Source organism: Dipteris shenzhenensis, chromosome 27 (assembly GCF_047967505.1).
Source record: "Dipteris shenzhenensis isolate YYH24624 ecotype China chromosome 27, Dip_SZ_1.0, whole genome shotgun sequence".
NCBI lineage: Eukaryota > Viridiplantae > Streptophyta > Polypodiopsida > Gleicheniales > Dipteridaceae > Dipteris > Dipteris shenzhenensis.
In genome coordinates, this window is record NC_141622.1 from 21,378,358 (window position 1) to 21,398,806 (window position 20,449).

The following is a 20,449-nucleotide window of genomic DNA, read 5'->3' on the forward strand; positions in this document are numbered from 1 at the left end:
CTTCTACCACTTTCCATAGGTATGCAAGGAGGCAAAGTGATGGAGGAGGGATGGGTGAAGAGTGGCGTGGAGTCCGGCGAAGGGGGAGAGGAGGGGGAGGAGGGCAGCATAAACCAAGGAACGAGTGCCCACAAAGGAAAGTGCGAAGATCAAGGCCAGAAGTAGCCACAAAATAAGAAATTTAAAGGGTAAGCTGCTACTTCACTTTGTGTCCAACACACCTGATAGACGATCATGAAAAGCTAACGGACCTTCATCAAAGCCCAAATACAACTATAGAAGAACACCGCTATGAAGAAAATCTAGTGAAGAAGAAATCGGCATGTTTGGATTGTCCAGTTTGCAACGATCTAACATATTTTTTCTTAGGAAGCAAAGCATTGTTCCTGCAGAAAATAAATTATTTATGATTGCATTAACCATAGTATGGCATTCACCTTCCGAGGATATGCACAAGCTACCAAAAGTCACAAAGTGTAAGCTATAGCATTGAAATATAAAGCTGCTAAGCTCTCGATCATGAGAAATCAACAATCTCTCGAAGGCAACCAAATATGCAAATATGTAGCACTTCTTCGGGTGACAACTTATTTTATTTTTGGGGACTACATGTTTAAGATTTCTTAATTTTTTATATTCATTGGTAAGACACAAATGAAATGATTTCAAAAGCATATATCAATGCAATGTTTTGGATGGGGCAACACCCCAATATATATAATGAATGGAGTTTACATAGTCTTAAGAGTCTAAGGGAACCCCTTTCCATTATATTACATTGGAATATAGTGTACTATAAATAACTCATTATTAATTACATGCCTTAAGGTAGAAAAGTACATTACATGAAGAGACCGAGTCCAAAGACAAGAAGAAGAAGATTGAAGAAGAAGAAGAGGAGGAGGAGAGGGCGGTGGAAGGAGCAATAGCAGCTCGAGGGACGACACCTCCAATTGCAAGAAGATTTTTTGTCTTGCTTTTTCTAATGGCTGAGTCTCCAGTGCTTGCAAGGTCTTTCCTTTCCCAAAGCCCATTCCTCCTATGGATCACGGAAGAGGACCCGTGATGCTACAATCTTGGACATCAAAATTATGCAATTTGGAGATGCTACCAAATGACATGGGAATAGGACCGGTAAGATGTGAATTGCTAGAAAGGACAAGCTTCGTGAGGCTAGAGAGCAAGCTGAGAGATGCTGCCAGTATGTCGCTCAAGTCATCGTTGTTGAGTTGCAATTTGGTGAGGTTCCCACAAGAAGTTGAAATCGATCCAGATAAGGTGCAATTAGTGATAAGCATTTGTTTTTAGACTCGATAAATGACCAAAAGACGCAAGGATACCACTGTTGAGCGTGGTAAAAGCTTCATGTAAAGTCTTTTTTCCGCAATCTAAAGAGGTTTTATAGTAATTGTTTTTATGGGTGTGCTGATAAGCTATGGAAAATACTTGTTGAGCTTTGTCAAAGTTTAAAATAATGTTTTACAAGAAAATGATGAATGGTTTTCTGCACATGCGAACGTAAATATCAGCATTGTAAAGAGACTGTGGAAGGCATGTTTTAGGACAAGTCCGCCAACGGAATCCATGTGATTTCAAATTGTTGTTGATTTGGTCTTGATTCTCCAATGTGTGACAGGCAACATATAGATAATTTAACGTATGCTGAAGTTTTTTACATCCGCAACATAGCGCGGGTTGTATACTAGTGCTATCCTATATCACTAAAACATGAAGACAACATCCTCTTCAGTGATTCTACCTGACTTTCTCTTCAACTTCAACTGACAGGGCCAAACTTGTTTAGCACAAGCAGCTGCTTATGTTCACTGAGAATTTTGGGACCTTACTCAGAAGTCTGCATAGTAATTTTGAATAAATACTTAGAAAGAAAACCATCTTTTACCAGAAGTTTGTCAAAAACCACTGTCCTCCCCACTTGTTTACTATTCTTATTTACAAAAAATCGACGTACCAACTGAATAAAATGAATAAATAGTAGCTAGGACAAGTGTGATTAAAAATTGCATTCTAATAAATGTATCCATTTTAAGATTTGAATAAACATGCATTTACCTTGAAAGGTACAATGACGATATATTGCAGAACTTTGATTTCAGGAGACAAAACAGCTCATAAACCATTACAGAATCTGGACCATCTAAACGCATGTGCACTTTTGAAAATTAGATGTCCACTGTCTCTTACAGTCTTTCTTTCTTTTTTGGAAAGAAAGGAATCTTCTATTAATGCTTGAAAAAACTTCATACAAAACAGCAGCCCCGAAGGTGCTGAGTATGGAAAAAACCGGAAAAAGGCTGAAAGAAAAAACCGGCCTGTTCCAGAGAAACCCAGCTCACTGCCTAGGGGATCTCTGGTACTAGGGCTAACAGGCAGGTGGGGGGGACTATACAACTACCGAATCCCTCGCGGAGTGAAAATGTAAAAAACTCCTGCAGGCCAAGCCTTGCAGAAACAAGCACGCCTCGCAACCATTGCCCTAGAGCCTGGGGTCCCACGCTCCCAGAGGGAGCGGAGGGTGTAGATGATATCCTGCCAAATGGCGACCAAGGTAGCCGAGGGTGGAACCAGATGCTCACCCATCACCAGACTGCAGCGAGCAACCCAAATGTTCCACGCAGTGAAACTAGCTACTACCTCCCATACGCTGTCCTCCGGAGGAAGAGGAACCAGGCTATCAAGAGGGACCGCCTCATGGAACTCAATCCTATGAATGCTCTGACCCTGTATCCGGTAAGTTGGGGAAATTTCATCTCTCTTACAGTCTTGTGTTCATGGTGTGGGAAGTGAGATAGATGTCCACTGCTTGATGCACTTATTTGTATCAGGGTCTAGTTGATAAGCTTATCTGACAAAAAAGCCAATCCATAAGAAAATTGTATTCCTTTGTATGAAGAGTTAACTACTTAGATGGCATTTTATTCAGTAATAGCTACGTTGCGTCTATATACATGTGTATGTATGTATGAAAGTATGAATGTACATATATATGTATACCATGCATGTAAGAGGAATAGAGTATTTAATCACCAACAGTTGCCTATAATCAGTTACAATGCCATAAGATTTGTCATAACGTTCATATTGTTAGAAATTACCCAACAAAGGGTACGCACAGCGGAAGACTAATAGTAATGCCCAGGAGCTCACACAGTGTGGTGTGGGATGTGCATCACAAACTTCTTAACTTATGAGCATAAAATAGATTGTGCAGACTCATCAATAGACAATGAACCAGCCAGATAGAGAAACCACCAAAATAATATATTTCCGTCCAAAACTATGGACACAATACAAAAGAGAGAGATCCGGAGTCCCACCAATGGTGTGGTCCTCTGATCTTACCACAAGGTACTTCTCCTATCTGCTGGCTATCTCTAGACTCGAGCCCGCGTGCGCCTTGTCGAGCGTCTGTAGACTTTCTGTCCAGACTTGATCTCTACACCTTGCTGCCCTGGATGTCAGCCTAGGTGTGCAGCCCTAACTCAGCTTGTCTGCAGCTCTTCAGCCTCCTATACACCTCTTGGATGTAGGCCCTATAGGTACTGATCTGCTGCTCCAGTCTGCTGAGGCCCTGCTGCTCCAGATGATGTGGAATGAGGCCAAGAGCCTCTGCTTTTATAGGCCCCAAGGGGCTGGGAAAACCAACCGACCAGTCAGGCTGCCTATGGCCGACCCAAACAGGCCGACCAGGCCCTCACCTGGTCTGCCTATAAATGCCCCTTTGGGGCCCTCTTTTCTACGGCCTTTGGCCCACACTTCAAGGCCGGGTCAAGCCCCTAGTTCTGCCCAATAGCTGGCCTGGTTGGCTGGCTCCAACCAGCCCTAACCAGCCAGTTCTATGGCAGACACTCCTGCTGGTTCCCCCCCGCCATTAATGCACCATGTGCTGGCCTTGCTGCTGCAGACACCTGTTGCAAGCGCCTCTTCTTCTGGATCACCACGCAATCATGCTCCTCATCAGATCCTTTCTGCCAGGGCAGATCCAAAACATCCTGTCCCCGCCATCTCCCTTTCACAAAGGTGTCTTCTGACACAGCCATGCTGATCTCTCCAAGTAATTCACTCTTTGTTGTCTGACTAGCATCCACATGGCAGCCAGGATGCTGCCCATGTGGCACTCCCTCAAACCCTAGGTTCAACCCCCCCCATGCTATCCTCATATGGAGGCTTACAGATGGGGAGGTGACCATTCCAACACCCCCTCTCACCGACACATCTCGGCCCAATGCCAACACGTTGATGACGATGCTCCAATAACTCCATGGTCATAGTCCTCTGGAACCTTTCGGTGTCAAAATCTTTTCCTAGCTTTTCATCCAGTGGCTCCTGCTCCACCAGGTCTGGTTCCGCTTCTACACACGATCCTGGTACACAGATCCATCTTTGGTAGCACCTCATGGCACCACCTCCTTCAGTCACGTTCCCGCCTTTGAACTCGAGCAATCCAGCCATCACAATCTTCCAGTTGTCCCCCTCATAATGAGTGAACAACCTGGAGTCTTCCAGGCACCATGCTCTGAGGGTCTATTTCAACCCGTCCTTCCTTTGACAAGGTCTGCAACCAAAGTACATCTCCAGATAACCTGGACCGCGAACTTTAAACGCACCTGACTGAACCTGAGTCACCCTCCTTCTCGCAAGGGCACAATCCTCCAGTCGTGGAAGTCGATTCCCAAGAGCGTCTGAATCAGGGTCATCCTTCAGCAAGGTCCTTGCCTCCAAGCTCCCACACCTGTGAGCCTCCTACTTGGGCTCTGATACCATGATAGAAATGACCCAACAGAGGGTATGCACAGCGGAAGACTGATAGTAATGCCCAAGAGCTCACACAGTGTGGTGTGGGATGTGGAATCACAAACTTCTTAACTTATGTGCATAAAATAGATGTGCAGACTCATCAATAGACAATGAACCAGCCAGATAGAGAAACCACCAAAATAATATATTTCCGTCCATGTGAAGATCCACGCTTTTCGAAAATGCAAATGTGTGCAATGCATGCAGAATTTGAATGCCGATTGGCCCTCCAATGGGGAAGAGCGCCCTCGTGAGAGTACTTGTTTCTTTTTCGACCTACATGCAAGGTGGGAGAGAGATGACGGATGAATGCAATGTGGTAGAAAGAATGCTACGTGAGATTCACAATGAAAGGGTGATACCCTTTCATTAATGTCCCTTGAGATCACTCAAGTTCCATCTTCCCATTTACACCTACCCTTAGCCTATGACCCATGCACCTACCATTCAATGCACTCTAATGCACCCTTTCCCTTTCCTATTGCCCCTAGGACCTAGACACGTGTGTGCACATCTTTATTACTAATCATTGGCCAATGTTACATAGTTTGGCGGTACTATTTACACCGCTTGATCGATCATAAATACAAACATATAACCGCACCATCAAATTGGCGCCTAACAATAATAAAGTTCTAATGACTATCAATTAACTAAATAATCATTTCTCTTGTCATGACACTCCCTCCTGCTTGAATGAGCAGAAGTCCTCTTCTGGATTATTGCTTGTCTCTTCCTCTTATGTGCACTTTCTCTTGTTACTTCTGCCATTGCATCGCCTCTTTGTAATCTGCGAGTATCTGTGGAAAATCTGTAAAGAACTCTTCTTCCATCCATTGTGCATCACTAGCTGGCTGGTTTTTAAACTTCAGTAAATACATATATCTCTTCTTTCCACGAGTACTCTTCTCTTTATGGTATACGATCTGTTCCGGAGTAAGAACTTCAGTCCCATCTTCAAGTTCATGTTCTTCTTGCTGCTGAGTATCCAAAAACGCAGAAGTATCGCCACGGTATCTCTTCAAATTGCTCACATGAAAGATGTTCTTCATACGCCAGTGGGCTGGTAACTTCAGCTCATACGCTCTGGATCCTTCTTCTGGATATAAAGCTGCTGAAATCTGAAATGGACCATAAAACTTCGGTGCTAGCTTGACATGTTTGGTACTTCCTCTCACTGACTTGATTCTTCTTTTATCAATCTTCAATAAAACCCAATCATCCTCCTTGTAATAAACTTCTTTTCTTTTTTTATTGGCTGCCTTGGATTGTTGAACCTGGGCCTTCTTAATATGTTCTTTTACCTGCTCAATAACCTGTGACATATCCTCAGCAAACTGATCAGCAGCAAAAATTCGCTCCCCCAAGTGTGTTATTGGAGTGGGTAAACATTGCCCATAGATGATTTCAAATGGGGCTTTCTTGGTGGAAGTATGTACAGTGTTATTATAAGCAAACTCTAACATGGGTAAGAACTCTGGCCACCTTCTAGGTTGGTCATGGACATAAGCTCGAAGTAAAGTAATTATGGTTTGATTGGCATTCTCACTTTGTCCATCTCCTTGAGGATGGAAGGCTGTAGTAAATTTCAGTTTGGTTCCGAGATTCTCTAATAGAGCTGTCCAAAAGTTGCTAATGAAACGGCCATCATTATCGGATACAATGGATTTTGGTAACCCATGTAACCTGAAGATTTCCCTAATGAATAACCTTGCTGTTTCAGGAGCAGACAGCTCTTTTTTACAGGGAATAAAATGAGCTTGTTTACTCAGCCTATCTATAACAGTGAAAATCTGCTCAAACTGACCAACCTTGGGGAAACCAGACACAAAATCCATTGTAATGTGTTCCCACCTTTCCGAAGGAATAGGCAAAGGCTGCAAAAGACCAGCAGTCTTACTTGTGTCAGATTTAATGCGTTGACATACGTCACATTGTTGAACAAAGGTCGAAACTTCTTTGCGAAGTTTAGGCCAATGGAAGTATCTCTCAATATTGTCAATGGTTTCTCTAATACCTCTATGTCCAGAATATGGACTCGCATGTAACTCACTCATGACTAGATACCGAAATGTTTTGGGTACACATATGGCACGTCCCAAAAATAAGTATCCATCCACGATGGAATAAGCCTCTAAATCCCCATCCTCATTACGTTGAATCTTCCCATAAATGTCAGCGAAGTCCTCATCTAAAGGATAAGCTTCAACCATTGCTCCTAATGATTTCTCCTTAATCACAGAAACGTGATTAACTTGGGGCCGTCTACTCAAAGCATCAGCTACTAAATTCTCCTTTCCCGGCTGATATTCGATATTTGGTTGCCCAAAGGATTGAATATATTCATCCCATTTGATTTGTCTTGAAGAGACAATGGGTTGAGAGAACAAGTGCTTGATACTTTGATGGTCAATCTTAATCTTGAAAGCACAACCATATAAATAATGCTTCCATAACTTTAGAGCATGAATGACTGCCAATAACTCCTTCTCATACGTGATATATTTCAATTCAGCCCCTTGAAGTTTTCTACTCTCATAAGCAATGGGATGCCCTCCTTGCATCAACACTGCCCCAATCGAGGTACCACTTGCATCCGTACATACAACAAAGAACTCTTTGTCCATGTCCGGAAGTGTTAACACTGGTGCAGTCACTAATGTTCTCTTAAGCTCCTCAAAAGCTACTTGGTGAACCTCTCCCCACTCATACAAGGAATGCTTCTTCAACAAATCTGTTAGTGGGGAAGCAAGACGTGCAAAATTCTTAATGAATCTGCGATAATAACTACACATCCCTAGGAAGGATCTCAGCTCATGTAAGTTTTTGGGTATTGGCCATTCAATTATGGCCTTGACCTTTTTAGGGTCAACCCGAATTCCCTCGGCAGACACAATGTGTCCCAAATACTCTATTTCTGTCTTGAAGAACTCACTCTTCTTGATATTTAGGAACAATCGATCCTTCCTTAGAAGCTCCATCACCTTAGCAAGGTGATCCTTATGCTCTTCCTCATTCTGGCTGAACACTAAAATGTCATCAAAAAAGACTATGACAAATTTTCCCAAGTAGGGTCGCAAAACCCTTCTCATCAGCCTACTAAAAGTGGCTGGAGCATTAGTTAGGCCAAAAGGCATGACCAAAAACTCATAATGTCCAGTGAGAGTGCGAAAAGCAGTCTTATGTTCATGCCCAGCTTTCATACGAAGTTGATGATAACCAGATTTCAAATCCAATTTGCTAAAAACTTTAGCACCTTTAAGCATATCCAATAAATCATCCACTCTTGGAATCGGATACCGGTTCTTAATCGTAAGTTTATTCAAAGCACGGTAATCTATACACATACGATATGATTCATCCTTCTTCTTAACCAATAATACAGGTGCTCCAAATGGAGAACTGCTTGGTCGAATCAGGCCTTTTTGCAACAGATCTTCAATTTGTTTTTCTACCTCCTCCATTTCTATCCTGTTCATCCTATATGGGGCTCTACATGGAGGGGAAGCTCCTGGCTCTAAGTCTATGGCATGATCATCTTCTCTCTCCATGGGCAATTCGAATGAGTCATCTCTTGAAAATCGATCCTCATAAGCTCTAAGGAACTCATTTCTCTTCCGATCTTCTTTTGAGATATGAAGATCTCGTGAATCCCGTATATACACAAGATTGCAATCTACCCCTCTTTTTACCAATCTTTTGGCTTGGGTAGGAGTAATCAATGGAATTGTATACACGTCCCGATCCGCTACGATCCTTATGTTTTCATCCTTATGTACAAAGCAACAATGATGAGTATGAGGATGAATAGCAGGGTTAAAATCATACCGCCATGGTTTACCTAGTATCATGTCAACGTCTTGTAAAGGGGCTACTAGAAAATCCCTTCGATCTCTATATTTTTGTATACGAAAAGGAATATTTCGTACTATGGATGTGTCTTCTTCATTGTGTCCCCTAAAAGCTCCTGAAAGCGACATGTTTTTTATAGGTTCTGGTTTAAGATGGAGTAATTTTGCCAATCTATCACTTACTAAGTCATAATTACATCCATCATCTAGGAGAACCACTATTCTCTGTCCATTCACGAATCCATACACCTTAAAAAGATCATGAGGCCCAAAGGTATTGGCTGAATGGACAGCATTCACTATTGGCTCAATAGTCACAGTAGATTTCGAGGGTGACAAGGTGGAAGCCTCACCCTCCTGCTTGGATGCCTTGGCTTTCCCTTTTACTGAATTCGTCTTGGCAATCTTAGCCAAGAGAACGGGACACTTATGCCATACGTGCCCTGGCTTATGTTTCTTACAACCGAAACATTTTCCTTCCTTAATCAATTTCCTCTTCTCTTCGTCAGTCATAGAAGGAAATGGCACCCATCCAGGACGTGATTGGCTATTCACATTCCTTACAAGAGCTTTACCCTTCCCTTTATTATTCTTAAACCGGTTTGGTTTCCTAAAAGTGGGTATATTATTGGTCTTAGATGATGACCCATACTCCTTATTGAAGGGTTTACGAGGATTCAATTTTCTCTCGGCTATTTCAGCCAGCTTAGTGAGGTCCTTAAGCGTGGTCGGGTTAAACATTTCAACCTCATACCTTACTTTTGGGCTTAAAGCTGCTAAATACTTCTTTCTTCTATCTTCCTCACTCTTTTCGGGTAACTCTAGAGAGAGTTTCCAAAATCTGGCTGTAAAATCTGCATTACTCTCATTATCGAACTGCCTAAACCTCTCCCAACGAAAGGTTAGGTTCTCTTCATGCCTCGGTGGCATGAAAGTGGTTTTTAGTTGCTCCACAAATTTAGCCCATTCATGAATAGGCTCTTTTCCTGTTTGTGACAAGGACCACCACATTAGAGCATCCTTCTGCAGATGCAATGTGGCAAGAGCAAGCTTCTCTTGCTCGGTCTTGTCTTGATGGGCAAAGTATAGCTCAAAATGACGAATCCAATTGAGGATTTTGTCAGCCTCCCTTGCCCCATCATATTTGGGGAATTCAATTCTCTCTCGCGGTTGGAATTTGGACCTCTTAGAAGGGTTACTCAACTCTTCATCCCCGAAGTTTAAAGTCCTCTTAGTCCCTAATCTTGTCATAATGGACTGCTCAATCATATTGCTAAGCTGGAAAACCAGCTTATCAACAGGAGTCTCCTCTCTTCCTCTTGCACTTGGATTAGAATCCATGTGTATTGGGTTTTGAGTTAAAGGCGTGAACTCATCACCTTGTTCTTGGCTGGTCTCGTTTCTTCTTTCATTACGAAAGGAGAACTCCCTATCAGTAGGTTCTTGAAGGAGAGACTGTTGTAAATCTATTTGTGGGTTATCATACTCAAGATGTGTATAACTCTCACCTAATCCATCCTCTTCAAGAGGGGGTGAAGGTGTTCTTTCTCTCTCTCCTTGGGGTAATGGAGGAAAAGGAATAAGTTCATTGTTATATGTCCCTTCCCCTTCCATTCTTTCCTTTTATTAATACAAGAGAGAAAATGTCTTGCTGTAATTTCAAAAAAGAAGGTTTATTTTACAGCAAACTTCAAGTGTTGTAGAGGTGGTGGTACTTATCCGACTCCCGCTTCGTTTGTGTTGAGAAGACACTTAAAATGACCTCCTTTCCCTTCTCTTTGAAGCTTTTCTTCTTGTATTTCTGCTGTAAACGGGTACGCTCCGTTTGGGCTACTTGTTTTGAGCGGATTGGAGCTCTAGATACCGTTATAGGGGTTACTTGATGGGTGGATCACTCCCTTAAAATCTTATTCCGATCCGACTTCCGGTTGGGTAGAACGGGAATCCCTTTTTCTCACGGTTTAAGGGTACATTCACATTGGGGGGGGGGGGCAAAAGAGAACACCCCGTTCGCCGTTCGCCGTTGAAGGCCAAAATTTTTCAGAAAAATCCCTTGTCTCAGAACCTCGAGATCGGTCAGTCGTGATCCTTTTCCACCAACCTCTCTTGCGACTTCCGTCGTTCGTAACTGTCGCCCTCTTCTCGTCCCGCTCGTGGATCGTCGCTGCTCTGATACCAAATGTGAAGATCCACGCTTTTCGAAAATGCAAATGTGTGCAATGCATGCAGAATTTGAATGCCGATTGGCCCTCCAATGGGGAAGAGCGCCCTCGTGAGAGTACTTGTTTCTTTTTCGACCTACATGCAAGGTGGGAGAGAGATGACGGATGAATGCAATGTGGTAGAAAGAATGCTACGTGAGATTCACAATGAAAGGGTGATACCCTTTCATTAATGTCCCTTGAGATCACTCAAGTTCCATCTTCCCATTTACACCTACCCTTAGCCTATGACCCATGCACCTACCATTCAATGCACTCTAATGCACCCTTTCCCTTTCCTATTGCCCCTAGGACCTAGACACGTGTGTGCACATCTTTATTACTAATCATTGGCCAATGTTACATAGTTTGGCGGTACTATTTACACCGCTTGATCGATCATAAATACAAACATATAACCGCACCATCAAATTGGCGCCTAACAATAATAAAGTTCTAATGACTATCAATTAACTAAATAATCATTTCTCTTGTCATGACAGTCCAAAACTATGGACACAATACAAAAGAGAGAGATCCAGAGTCCCACCAATGGTGTGGTCCTCTGATCTTACCACAAGGTACTTCTCCTTTTTGCTGGCTATCTCTAGACTCGAGCCCGCGTGCTCCTTGTCGAGCGTCTGTAGACTTTCTGTCCAAACTTGATCTCTACACCTTGCTGCCGTGGATGTCAGCCTAGGTGTGCAGCCCTAACTCAGCTTGTCTGGACTCTGCAGCTCTTCAGCCTCCTATACACCTCTTGGATGTAGGCCCTATAGGTACTGATCTGCTGCTCCTGCTGAGGCTCTGCTGCTCCAGATGATGTGGAATGAGGCCAAGAGCCTCTGCTTTTATAGGCCCCAAGGGGCTGGGAAAACCAACTGACCAGTCAGGCTGCCTATGGCCGACCCAAACAGGCCGACCAGGCCCTCACCTGGTCTGCCTATAAATGCCCCTTTGGGGCCCTCTTTTCTACAGCCTTTGGCCCACACTTCAAGGCCGAGTCCAGCCCCTAGTTCTGCCCAATAGCTGGCCTGGTTGGCTGGCTCCAACGAGCCCTAACCAGCCAGTTCTATGGCAGACACTCCTGCTGGTTCCCCCCCGCCATTAATGCACCATGTGCTGGCCTTGCTGCTGCAGACACCTGTTGCAAGCGCCTCTTCTTCTGGATCACCACGCAATCATGCTCCTCATCAGATCCTTTCTGCCAGGGCAGATCAAAGACATCCTGTCCCCGCCATCTCCCTTTCACAAAGGTGTCTTCTGATGCAGCCATGCTGATCTCTCCAGGTAATTCACTCTTTGTTGTCTGACTAGCACCCACATGGCAGCCAGGATGCTGCCCATGTGGCACTCCCTCAAACCCTAGGTTCACCCCCCCCATGCTCTCCTCATATGGGGGCTTACAAATGGGGAGGTAACCATTCCAACACATATTGCAGGAGAAGAACTCAACCACCCTTTTGTAAGATTGACAAATAGCAGAATCCAGACTACAGCTATGGGCTCGGGCTTGGAGCAACGAGCACTCCTTAAGGAATTATATGGGGTTGTAGCCGAAGCAAGGAGGCCCACCGATAGAAAAGAGTCAGTAACACCAGCAGTGAGAATCAATCTCGGTTCCTAGTGCCCCCTAACTCTCTGTGGAACCCAATGATGATGTAAGCGATGCAAAGCATAACAGCTCAACCATTCATTAATTGACAAAATATTAAACATCAATGTTCTTACGTTGTGAGCACTTGGACCACTGATCATTCATTCATGAATAGGCAGCCCCTTCGAAAATTTGCAAACCTTGATAAATCAATATGCCTCTTACAAGGGGCGACTGGGATTTGAATGATCTGCTTCATCTCATGGCCAGCTGCTTGGTCAATCACCTAATTGACTAAGCGACCCTTATAACTGCATGCAGGCAGCTGCCTTGACTGCTATTTTCCTTGTAATGGAACCCTTTTTTGGGGGAAGAGAACAGGGAGGGAAGGCGGGCAGGCACGCAGGCAGGAGGACGGAGTTTTCATACTTCCAATTAAGCTTGAAGAAATGAGTACAAATTAGCTATTCACAATGGTGCGGCGCATACCACTGCTGCCCATGGCTCTCAGCTCACTACAACTGGCTCAAAAGTGCATCGAGGCTAGGTCTGTTGATCTACAAATCTGTTGATCAAGATACGTTGATCTACATATCTGTAAATGTGCCAGTACGCTAGGTCTTACCAAAGTGTTCACAATGCTTCGGGTCCTTCTAGCCTTGATCCCAAATGCAATGCATGGTGTAGACAACGTCAACCCCGATTCCCACCCAGGAGGCCACTGTTTGGATAGCCTGACTGCATATCCCTAGGCTGCAAGAGGCAGCTTGGGTGCTAGGGATACAATCACAAAGGCCATGTTGGCCACTGAACCACTGTCAGCCTCAAACTCAAAGACTCATTTCCCCTATGAGAGCTAGGCAACCATGCCCGATGTCCCTCATAAGAACCGCATATGCATCAATGACAGCTGCCATCTCTTCACATGCTCCAATCAAGAGCCTGTTGGAAGCACTCGATGGGCTGCTAAGCAGAAGCATACAATGTGCCTTTATCTATGGCTAGACTATAAGTGGGCCCACAAACCGGATGGACCTTTGAGAGGATTCACGATGCACATATGCTAATAGCAAAAGCGACACAAGTCAAGACTAGTTCACACAAAGAGAAAGGAACATGCCACCCAACCAGGATGAAGAAGCTCCACATACAACTATTGGCCACACTCTCCTCTACTAGATGTCAACAGCATCCAATTGTCCTTCCGAAGACGGGAAGGGAGATGACCAGCCAAGAGGCATTTCTCACGTACCACTGCCCAATTTTCCTTCTTATGGGTGGCATCCCGCTGCTGTAAGAGAACATGTCTCTCCTCTACCTACAAGGGAGTAAGATCCTCACCCATGTGGACCTATGGGTGATCTCGGCACTTGTGCAATGCCGCCAGCTGAGCCTGGGTATCTACAACAGGGCTGCTCCCTGGGGTTAAATCTGCTCAGCGCCGGATATCCTATACCGCCTTTCAGAGATCAAAGGCATCTGCCTAGGTCGTGAGGAAGTCACGCCAGAGGGTATCTATCTGTCCTTCCTGCTCCACCTCTCAATCTCGTGTGGGGTGCAACTCCATGAGGAGTTACTGTAAGAGATCAGGGAAGGCCAACGGCTGCTGAGGTGGATATGTGTACAGCGAGCTGGAGAATACCCAAATACCCAGTCAAGGGAGTCTAGTACAGCATCGGTATCTGAGGGCGGGGAAGAGAATACAATGCGTGACAGGGAGAGGGGACAGAGTCGGAGACTGAGGTGAGCTAGGGGTAATCGTCAGAGGGGCGTCCTGACCTAACACATGGCAGTCCAGTACTGCTGCGGTCCTGCCTGTCGTAAGCCATGTGGCAGCCTCAGCATTGTATTCCAACATACTGGAAGACTCGATACTATGCTTGAAAAATGTCCAGACTGTATTTCTGTGGACCCACATATGTCAGCAAGTTCATTATTAATGTCCACAAAAGCATTTTATTCAAAACCTGCTGAGCTCATCAGCTTCTTATCAATTTGCTCTATGAATATCATAGATGGCTTCATCATACCCTCTCCACAAAAATTACAAGCCACATGTACTAAAATGCAGATGGGAAAAAAAGTAGAAGCCACCATGGTCAACAATATTTACTTCATACCACTCCGCTTTTGCCTGGGTTGCATTCAAAGGTAAGCGATGCCCAAGGAGCCGTTTCACAGCCATTGCCTCTACGGTACTTTCATCAGACAACCGAACACATCTAGACCGAATATCTCCAACAGCTGGTCCACCTATTAAGAAAGACAATGCCAAAGATAAAGTTGAACCAGTAACATACGGAACAAAGGGAGTAGCACTTAAATGAGACATTACTAAATTGTAGCTCTTAATGATGCATGCCTTTAAATGGATCACCAAAATAGGATCATAAAAGCCAACCAACCAAGCACACGGACAATTTCAGCTGTGCTGCCTCCATTGTCTGAGACTGGGAGAACGTGAGTCACATGAGTTGTGAACTTTTTGAGTTCTTCCACTACACCATTGAAAGCTGTACCACCTGCATCAATGCTGCTATCATGCACCTTGTTTCTATCTTTGACATGTAATAATTACCATAAAATTGGGCCTTTTAAACACTAATGACATCAAAGGAGGCCAAAAAGAAAACAAGATTCTATGCAAGACCAATTCATTTCAATTTAGATCAATTAGCAGCATAACATGTCAGTTAATCTTTGTTGGATGATAATACACTGAATTGAAACTTTATTGAATTGCGCCAATCTCCACATCCTGCGACCAATTGAAGCAATTTTATGTGTCTTGCAACAATATGCTATGTGTACAAGGGCATGTTCCATGTCAGTATGATTTTGTATGTATACTGTTTTCTTCTGGATTTAGCAAATTGTTGTAGGTTCCCCAATGGGATGCGTCAATTTTACGAGCAAAAACCTATGAGCAGGTTTATCCGAGCGTGTTTTTCAAGAGATTTAAAAAATAGTATTTCTTTAGGAAACATGGTATTTTCACTTTTATTTTATACAGACTAGTCACTCATTCATTTTTACATAACATAAATCTTCTTATTCATAGACATTCATTTGTACCCTTGTTATTACCTTAAAAAAGTGTTGAAAAATAATTCCTTTAAGAAACATCCCTCATAATCACTCTCAATGTAATAATATTATACATAAATAATTACTTATTAAACACATTTATATCATATGGCAACATCTTTCTATTGTTTTTATAGTATTAATAACAAGATATTTATGGACATGTTTTTAAAGAAGTTTAAATTACTATAAACAAGTATTAACTTGGGCTTAAATATCACTTTCATAAAATGCATGTAATATTTGATACTATATATGTAAGATTTTTCAAAATATAACCCCATAGATGTGCTCAAATGGGGTTTTCCGATCAATTTGAGTGGATGAATGACTATATTTGGACATTGGATGTGAAAGTTATGTCACTTTTAAAAGTGCTGTCCAAGGTAGTTTCGCCAACGAAACTACCTTGGAAGACTACTTCAAAGGGGTTTCACTGGCGAAACTACCTTGATGGCTTGCTTCAATGAGTTTTCTTTGGAGAAGCCCTTTCATGAAGATTGGTTGAGAGAGATTGTTCAATGTCACCCCCTATTAAGTAAAAGTCATAAGAAGGATCATAAGGGAACTTTCATGGAGAAGTCTACTCTACATGTGGGTTTCTTCAAAAGCCATCCCATTCTGTTCTCACCATTCCCAAAGATTCACATAAAGATTCGTGTATAAAATAGGTATTGCTATAATACTTTGCATATTTCTAAGTGAAACTATGTTTACTTCTGATCCATTTTTGCCATATTTTTGCATAGTTGGAAGCTTTTTTTTTCCTTCGCTCGGACGCTCGGAAGATTTTGCTCAGAAAATGCTCGTCCCCTCCCCAATGCATTGAAAACTATTTCAAAACTAAGTTCAGAGATGATGTGCATCCCTTGAATCCAAAAATGGGTGAGGCCTTATACCTTGCCACTACTTTCAGACGAATGGAAGCCAAGTACAAGTCTGCCAATGACTCCTCCGAAGCCACAGCTACAAAAACACAAGTCTTCACAACGCACAACAGGGCCAACAAAAAGTGTTTTCGCAGTTGTGCAAGCAAACACCTGGCCAATGAATGCCTGATGCAAATGCAGGACAGCAAAGTAAAGGGAGTATGTGCAGCGATAATTCCCCCAGGAGCACTGCCTCCATCTCCGATGCCGTTAGTTACAGCACCGATAACAAATAGCACAGGAGGCTCTTCTCTAATGTCAGTTACACACAAGTTGATTGTAGTGCCTCAGCTTGGCTCAGTTTCTACATTGGGCTATCATGCTTGGGTTGTTTTCAAAGCCAACTAATCACAACAATGTTCAACAATAGATCCTTCAAGGACTGCAGCAACATGTATTTTCTGAATAGAATTCTTTAGCTTGTTACTCTGTTGCAAGACACTCCAGACTGCTGATTGGTGCTAGTTTGAAGCTTGATACGCATAGGTTGTTGGGGCGGTTCCAAGCCTTCAGCTTCATGTTGCAAGTTAAGGATGGTGCAAGTTAAAGGTCAGCACTCACAACTCTGAGGTAGAATTAAGCCGCTACAAACATAAAGAAAAGTGCCGTCAGAGAATTAATGATACGCATAGGTTGTTGGGGCGGTTCCAAGGCTTCAGCTTCATGTTGCAAGTTAGGGGTCAGCACTCACAATTCTGAGATAAAAAAAAGCCACTACAAACATAAAGAAGAGGTGCCATGAGAGAATCAATGTTTAAGAATGAATGTTTCAGATGATGTCCACAAATTCTTCTTGGCACCCATTATAAACTTCCCTCAGGGTATAACATGTCAATTGCATCATTATCTGGTACACTGCATACTGCCTATCTATTTGGCATGTACCAAAACATTATCTAGTAGAAAGCATGCACCAATAAAAATCAGACCCCATCCCATAAATTAGCTCATTAACCAGAGCACCTGCCAGAAAGATATGGCCATAGGCCTTTTAGCAGTCAACCTGGGGCACAATCATTCAAGGTCGGCTAGTTTGTCCTCCAGGCTGGCCAGCTAGTTCTGAGGGCTATAGACGTAGGGCCTTGCCCTCATTCTTGTCATCCATTTCAGCCTTATACTTGAGTCAAACTTGGAGCACAAAAGCAATGGGGCAGTTACTAGAGAGAGAATTCAGAGGCCTAGTCCCCATAGGTACAAGAAGTCTCAAGGAGATGACCATGGTGCTCTTTAAAAATATCTAGTTTAGTTAGTCATTTGTCAGGGAGTTAGCTAGTAGCTCCCAACATGATCCTTAAGATCCTACTCCCCATTGTAACACTTGAAAGACAAACAGCTAATTGGCCAAGACGAAGGAGCAACGATTTCTGGTTAGCAAACACTTTCCTACTTCCATCTCTACTCCAGACTTCTTGCCAAGAAGTCCCCATTTGCTATATCTAGCATGCAACTTGTCAGAAAAGAAGGGTAAACTCCCTGCTTGTAAGCCCACAAATGAGGAGAGCATGGGGGAGTGACACTTGTAGGTGCTAGAGGGACTATGAAGGGGGAGAGAGGCTGCCATGTATGCAACAAATAAGCTGCCACATAGGCAGCACATACTTGTACTTCTTGTATTTGATGGAGATCCAACCATAAAGGCAGATCTGTCTTGGAAGGGAAAGCCGTGGTGTTGTGACACATTCCTAGCACTCCTAAAACCTCTGATCTGCAAACAAACACAAGAACACACCAAACGTGAGGAATCTGAGCAGGCTGCTAACCACCCAACCATGAAATCTATGGGATGCGATCCCGAATCAGGAGATGTCCCCTCCGAGCCACGAGCTGAGCTACTGGCACGAACTCCCAACCAGATCCTAACCAGCCAGGGGTCCCATAACACCAAGTGGCACCGGGAAGCCTGGGATCTGCTGTTGGGCCTTGGGCTATGCTATAAAGCAGGCGCATCTGCGACTCAATCCAGGATCAGACCTAGCACCTGGGAACGAGACTTACTCCCATCAGCTCTCTAAGAACTGAACCTCTGAGCCCCTTATATAGACTCGGGCCCAAAGGGCCAAAAATAGCGAAGGCTACTAACTGGTTCATACCCTTGCCACTCAACCCGAGAATCAAGCCTGCCTAGCCCTAAGCCTCCCCAGGCTACCCAAGCTAAGTCTTGTGTACCCAGTACACGTCAAATACCAATCCGTGCACATGACATACTTCCCCTCCTCTGAGAACTCACTCCTGAGTTCGCTAAAAAACCCGGGAATGTCCTCTGGAGGTTCTGTAAGGTCTCCCATGTTGCATCCTCCTCAACACAATCCTTCCACTTGATCTCATATTCCGTGATAGTTCTATTACGAATCTGTCGTTCACGAAATTCAAGAATACTCTCAAGCTCGTGTGGAATAAAAGTCAAATATGTAACTTCTATTATTTCTTGAGGAGAAACAAGTTGATCATCCACACCCGGTAACTATTTCAGTCTACTGACATGAAACATTTGATGTACTTTAACATCAAGAGGCAATTCTAGTTTATATGCAACTCGTCCAATTCTTTTAATAATCTTGAAAGGACCACTATATCTGGGGGATAATTTCGGAACCAAACCAGTACTTAGGCTCTTGGATTCCTTGGGCATACGCAAATATACCATCGTTCCTTCAGAGAACTCTCTAGGTAAACGATGTCTATTAGGATAAAAAATGTCCCGATCTTGGGCACTTCTAATAGACTCCTTGGCAAATTGCAACATTTCTTGCATGTCTTGCAAGAAGGTCTTTGCAGCATCATTTTGAATTCCCTTTAACCCAACCACAACTGGTGACTTAGGTTGAAACCCGTACATAAGCATAAAAGGACTGTAACCAATACTCAAATGCTTTGCACTGTTATAAGCAAATTCTATCATGGGGAGATAATCTTTCCATGAAGACTGTCGCTTAGAAACATATGCCTGAAGCATATCTTCAACCAATTGGTTGACCTTCTCTATACTACCATCAGATTATGCATGATCTAAGGAACTCATACTTAGAGTAGTTTCCAACTTCTCAAAAACAAGTGTCCAGAAGTTACTTGTAAACTTTAAGTCCCTGTCGCTGACTATGTCATACGCCAAACCATACAGCTTAAATAAGTGGTCCACAAACTCGTGAGCCAGCTCAACAGCTGAAATAGTTGTTCTAGTAGATAAGAATCTAGCCATTTTTGTCAGATGGTCCACTATGACCCAAATGGAGTCATGACCCTTGCGCATTCGAGGCAAACCGGTAATAAAATCCATGGAAATACCTTCTTATTTATTACCCGGGATTTGCAATGGCTGTAATAAACCCACGCTTCTAAGGCATTCTGCCTTAGTAACCTAACAAACCCGGCAACCTACCACATAGTTTTCAATAAATGCACGCATCTTAGGCCAATAAAAGGTATGTTTCACAAGAGACAGAGTTCGATGTATACCTAGATGTCTAGCACTAGGAGCATCAAGACACTCCCAGAGAATCTTGGATTGAAGATCCGAAACATCTGGCACACATGTTTTCATTCCGGAACAGCAAGCCGTTCCTAATCAACCACTGACCTCCCGCCGCCTGTACCATAGGTGGCACAATCCCAGAGTCCTAGTCAACCATGGAGCTCCCATCCTAGACTTTCTGCTAATAAGAACTAAAATGACTATCAGTTGCGTAAAGCCTCCTTAAGGATTGAAATAGGTCTCAGGATATTTTCGTAAATGACATAGCATTTACAAACTTGACTCGATTTAAGGCATCGGCCACACTATTCATCGAACCCTTTTAATAACGTATTTCAAAATCAAAATCTTGCATTAAATCTGCCCATCTAGCCTTTTTTCCCCTTAATTCAAATCCATCACACACATACTTGATTGACTGATGATCTGTCAATACAAGAAACTTCGAACCATACAAGTAGAGTCTCCAAACTTTCAAAGCATACACAACGGCATAG

At 43.3% G+C, this 20,449-nt stretch overlaps 1 protein-coding gene across 7 annotated transcripts in view; it reads right to left on the reverse strand.

Annotated features, from left to right (window-relative positions):
- Positions 1 to 20,449, reverse strand: part of MEE18 (maternal effect embryo arrest 18) — a 74,226-nt gene that overhangs the window by 46,989 nt on the left and 6,788 nt on the right. For 2 of the 7 annotated variants that reach the window (XM_087398557.1, XM_087398558.1), the window contains exons 2-3: positions 14,873 to 14,989; positions 14,588 to 14,720 (exon numbers count right to left, since the gene is read on the reverse strand). In XM_087398557.1, coding sequence (XP_087254683.1) covers positions 14,588 to 14,720; positions 14,873 to 14,989 — 250 coding nt within the window. Of the gene's footprint in view, positions 1 to 14,587; positions 14,721 to 14,829; positions 14,990 to 20,449 lie in introns of all 7 variants that reach the window. The other 5 variants (XM_087398559.1, XM_087398560.1, XM_087398562.1 and 2 more) reach the window with 3 other exon arrangements.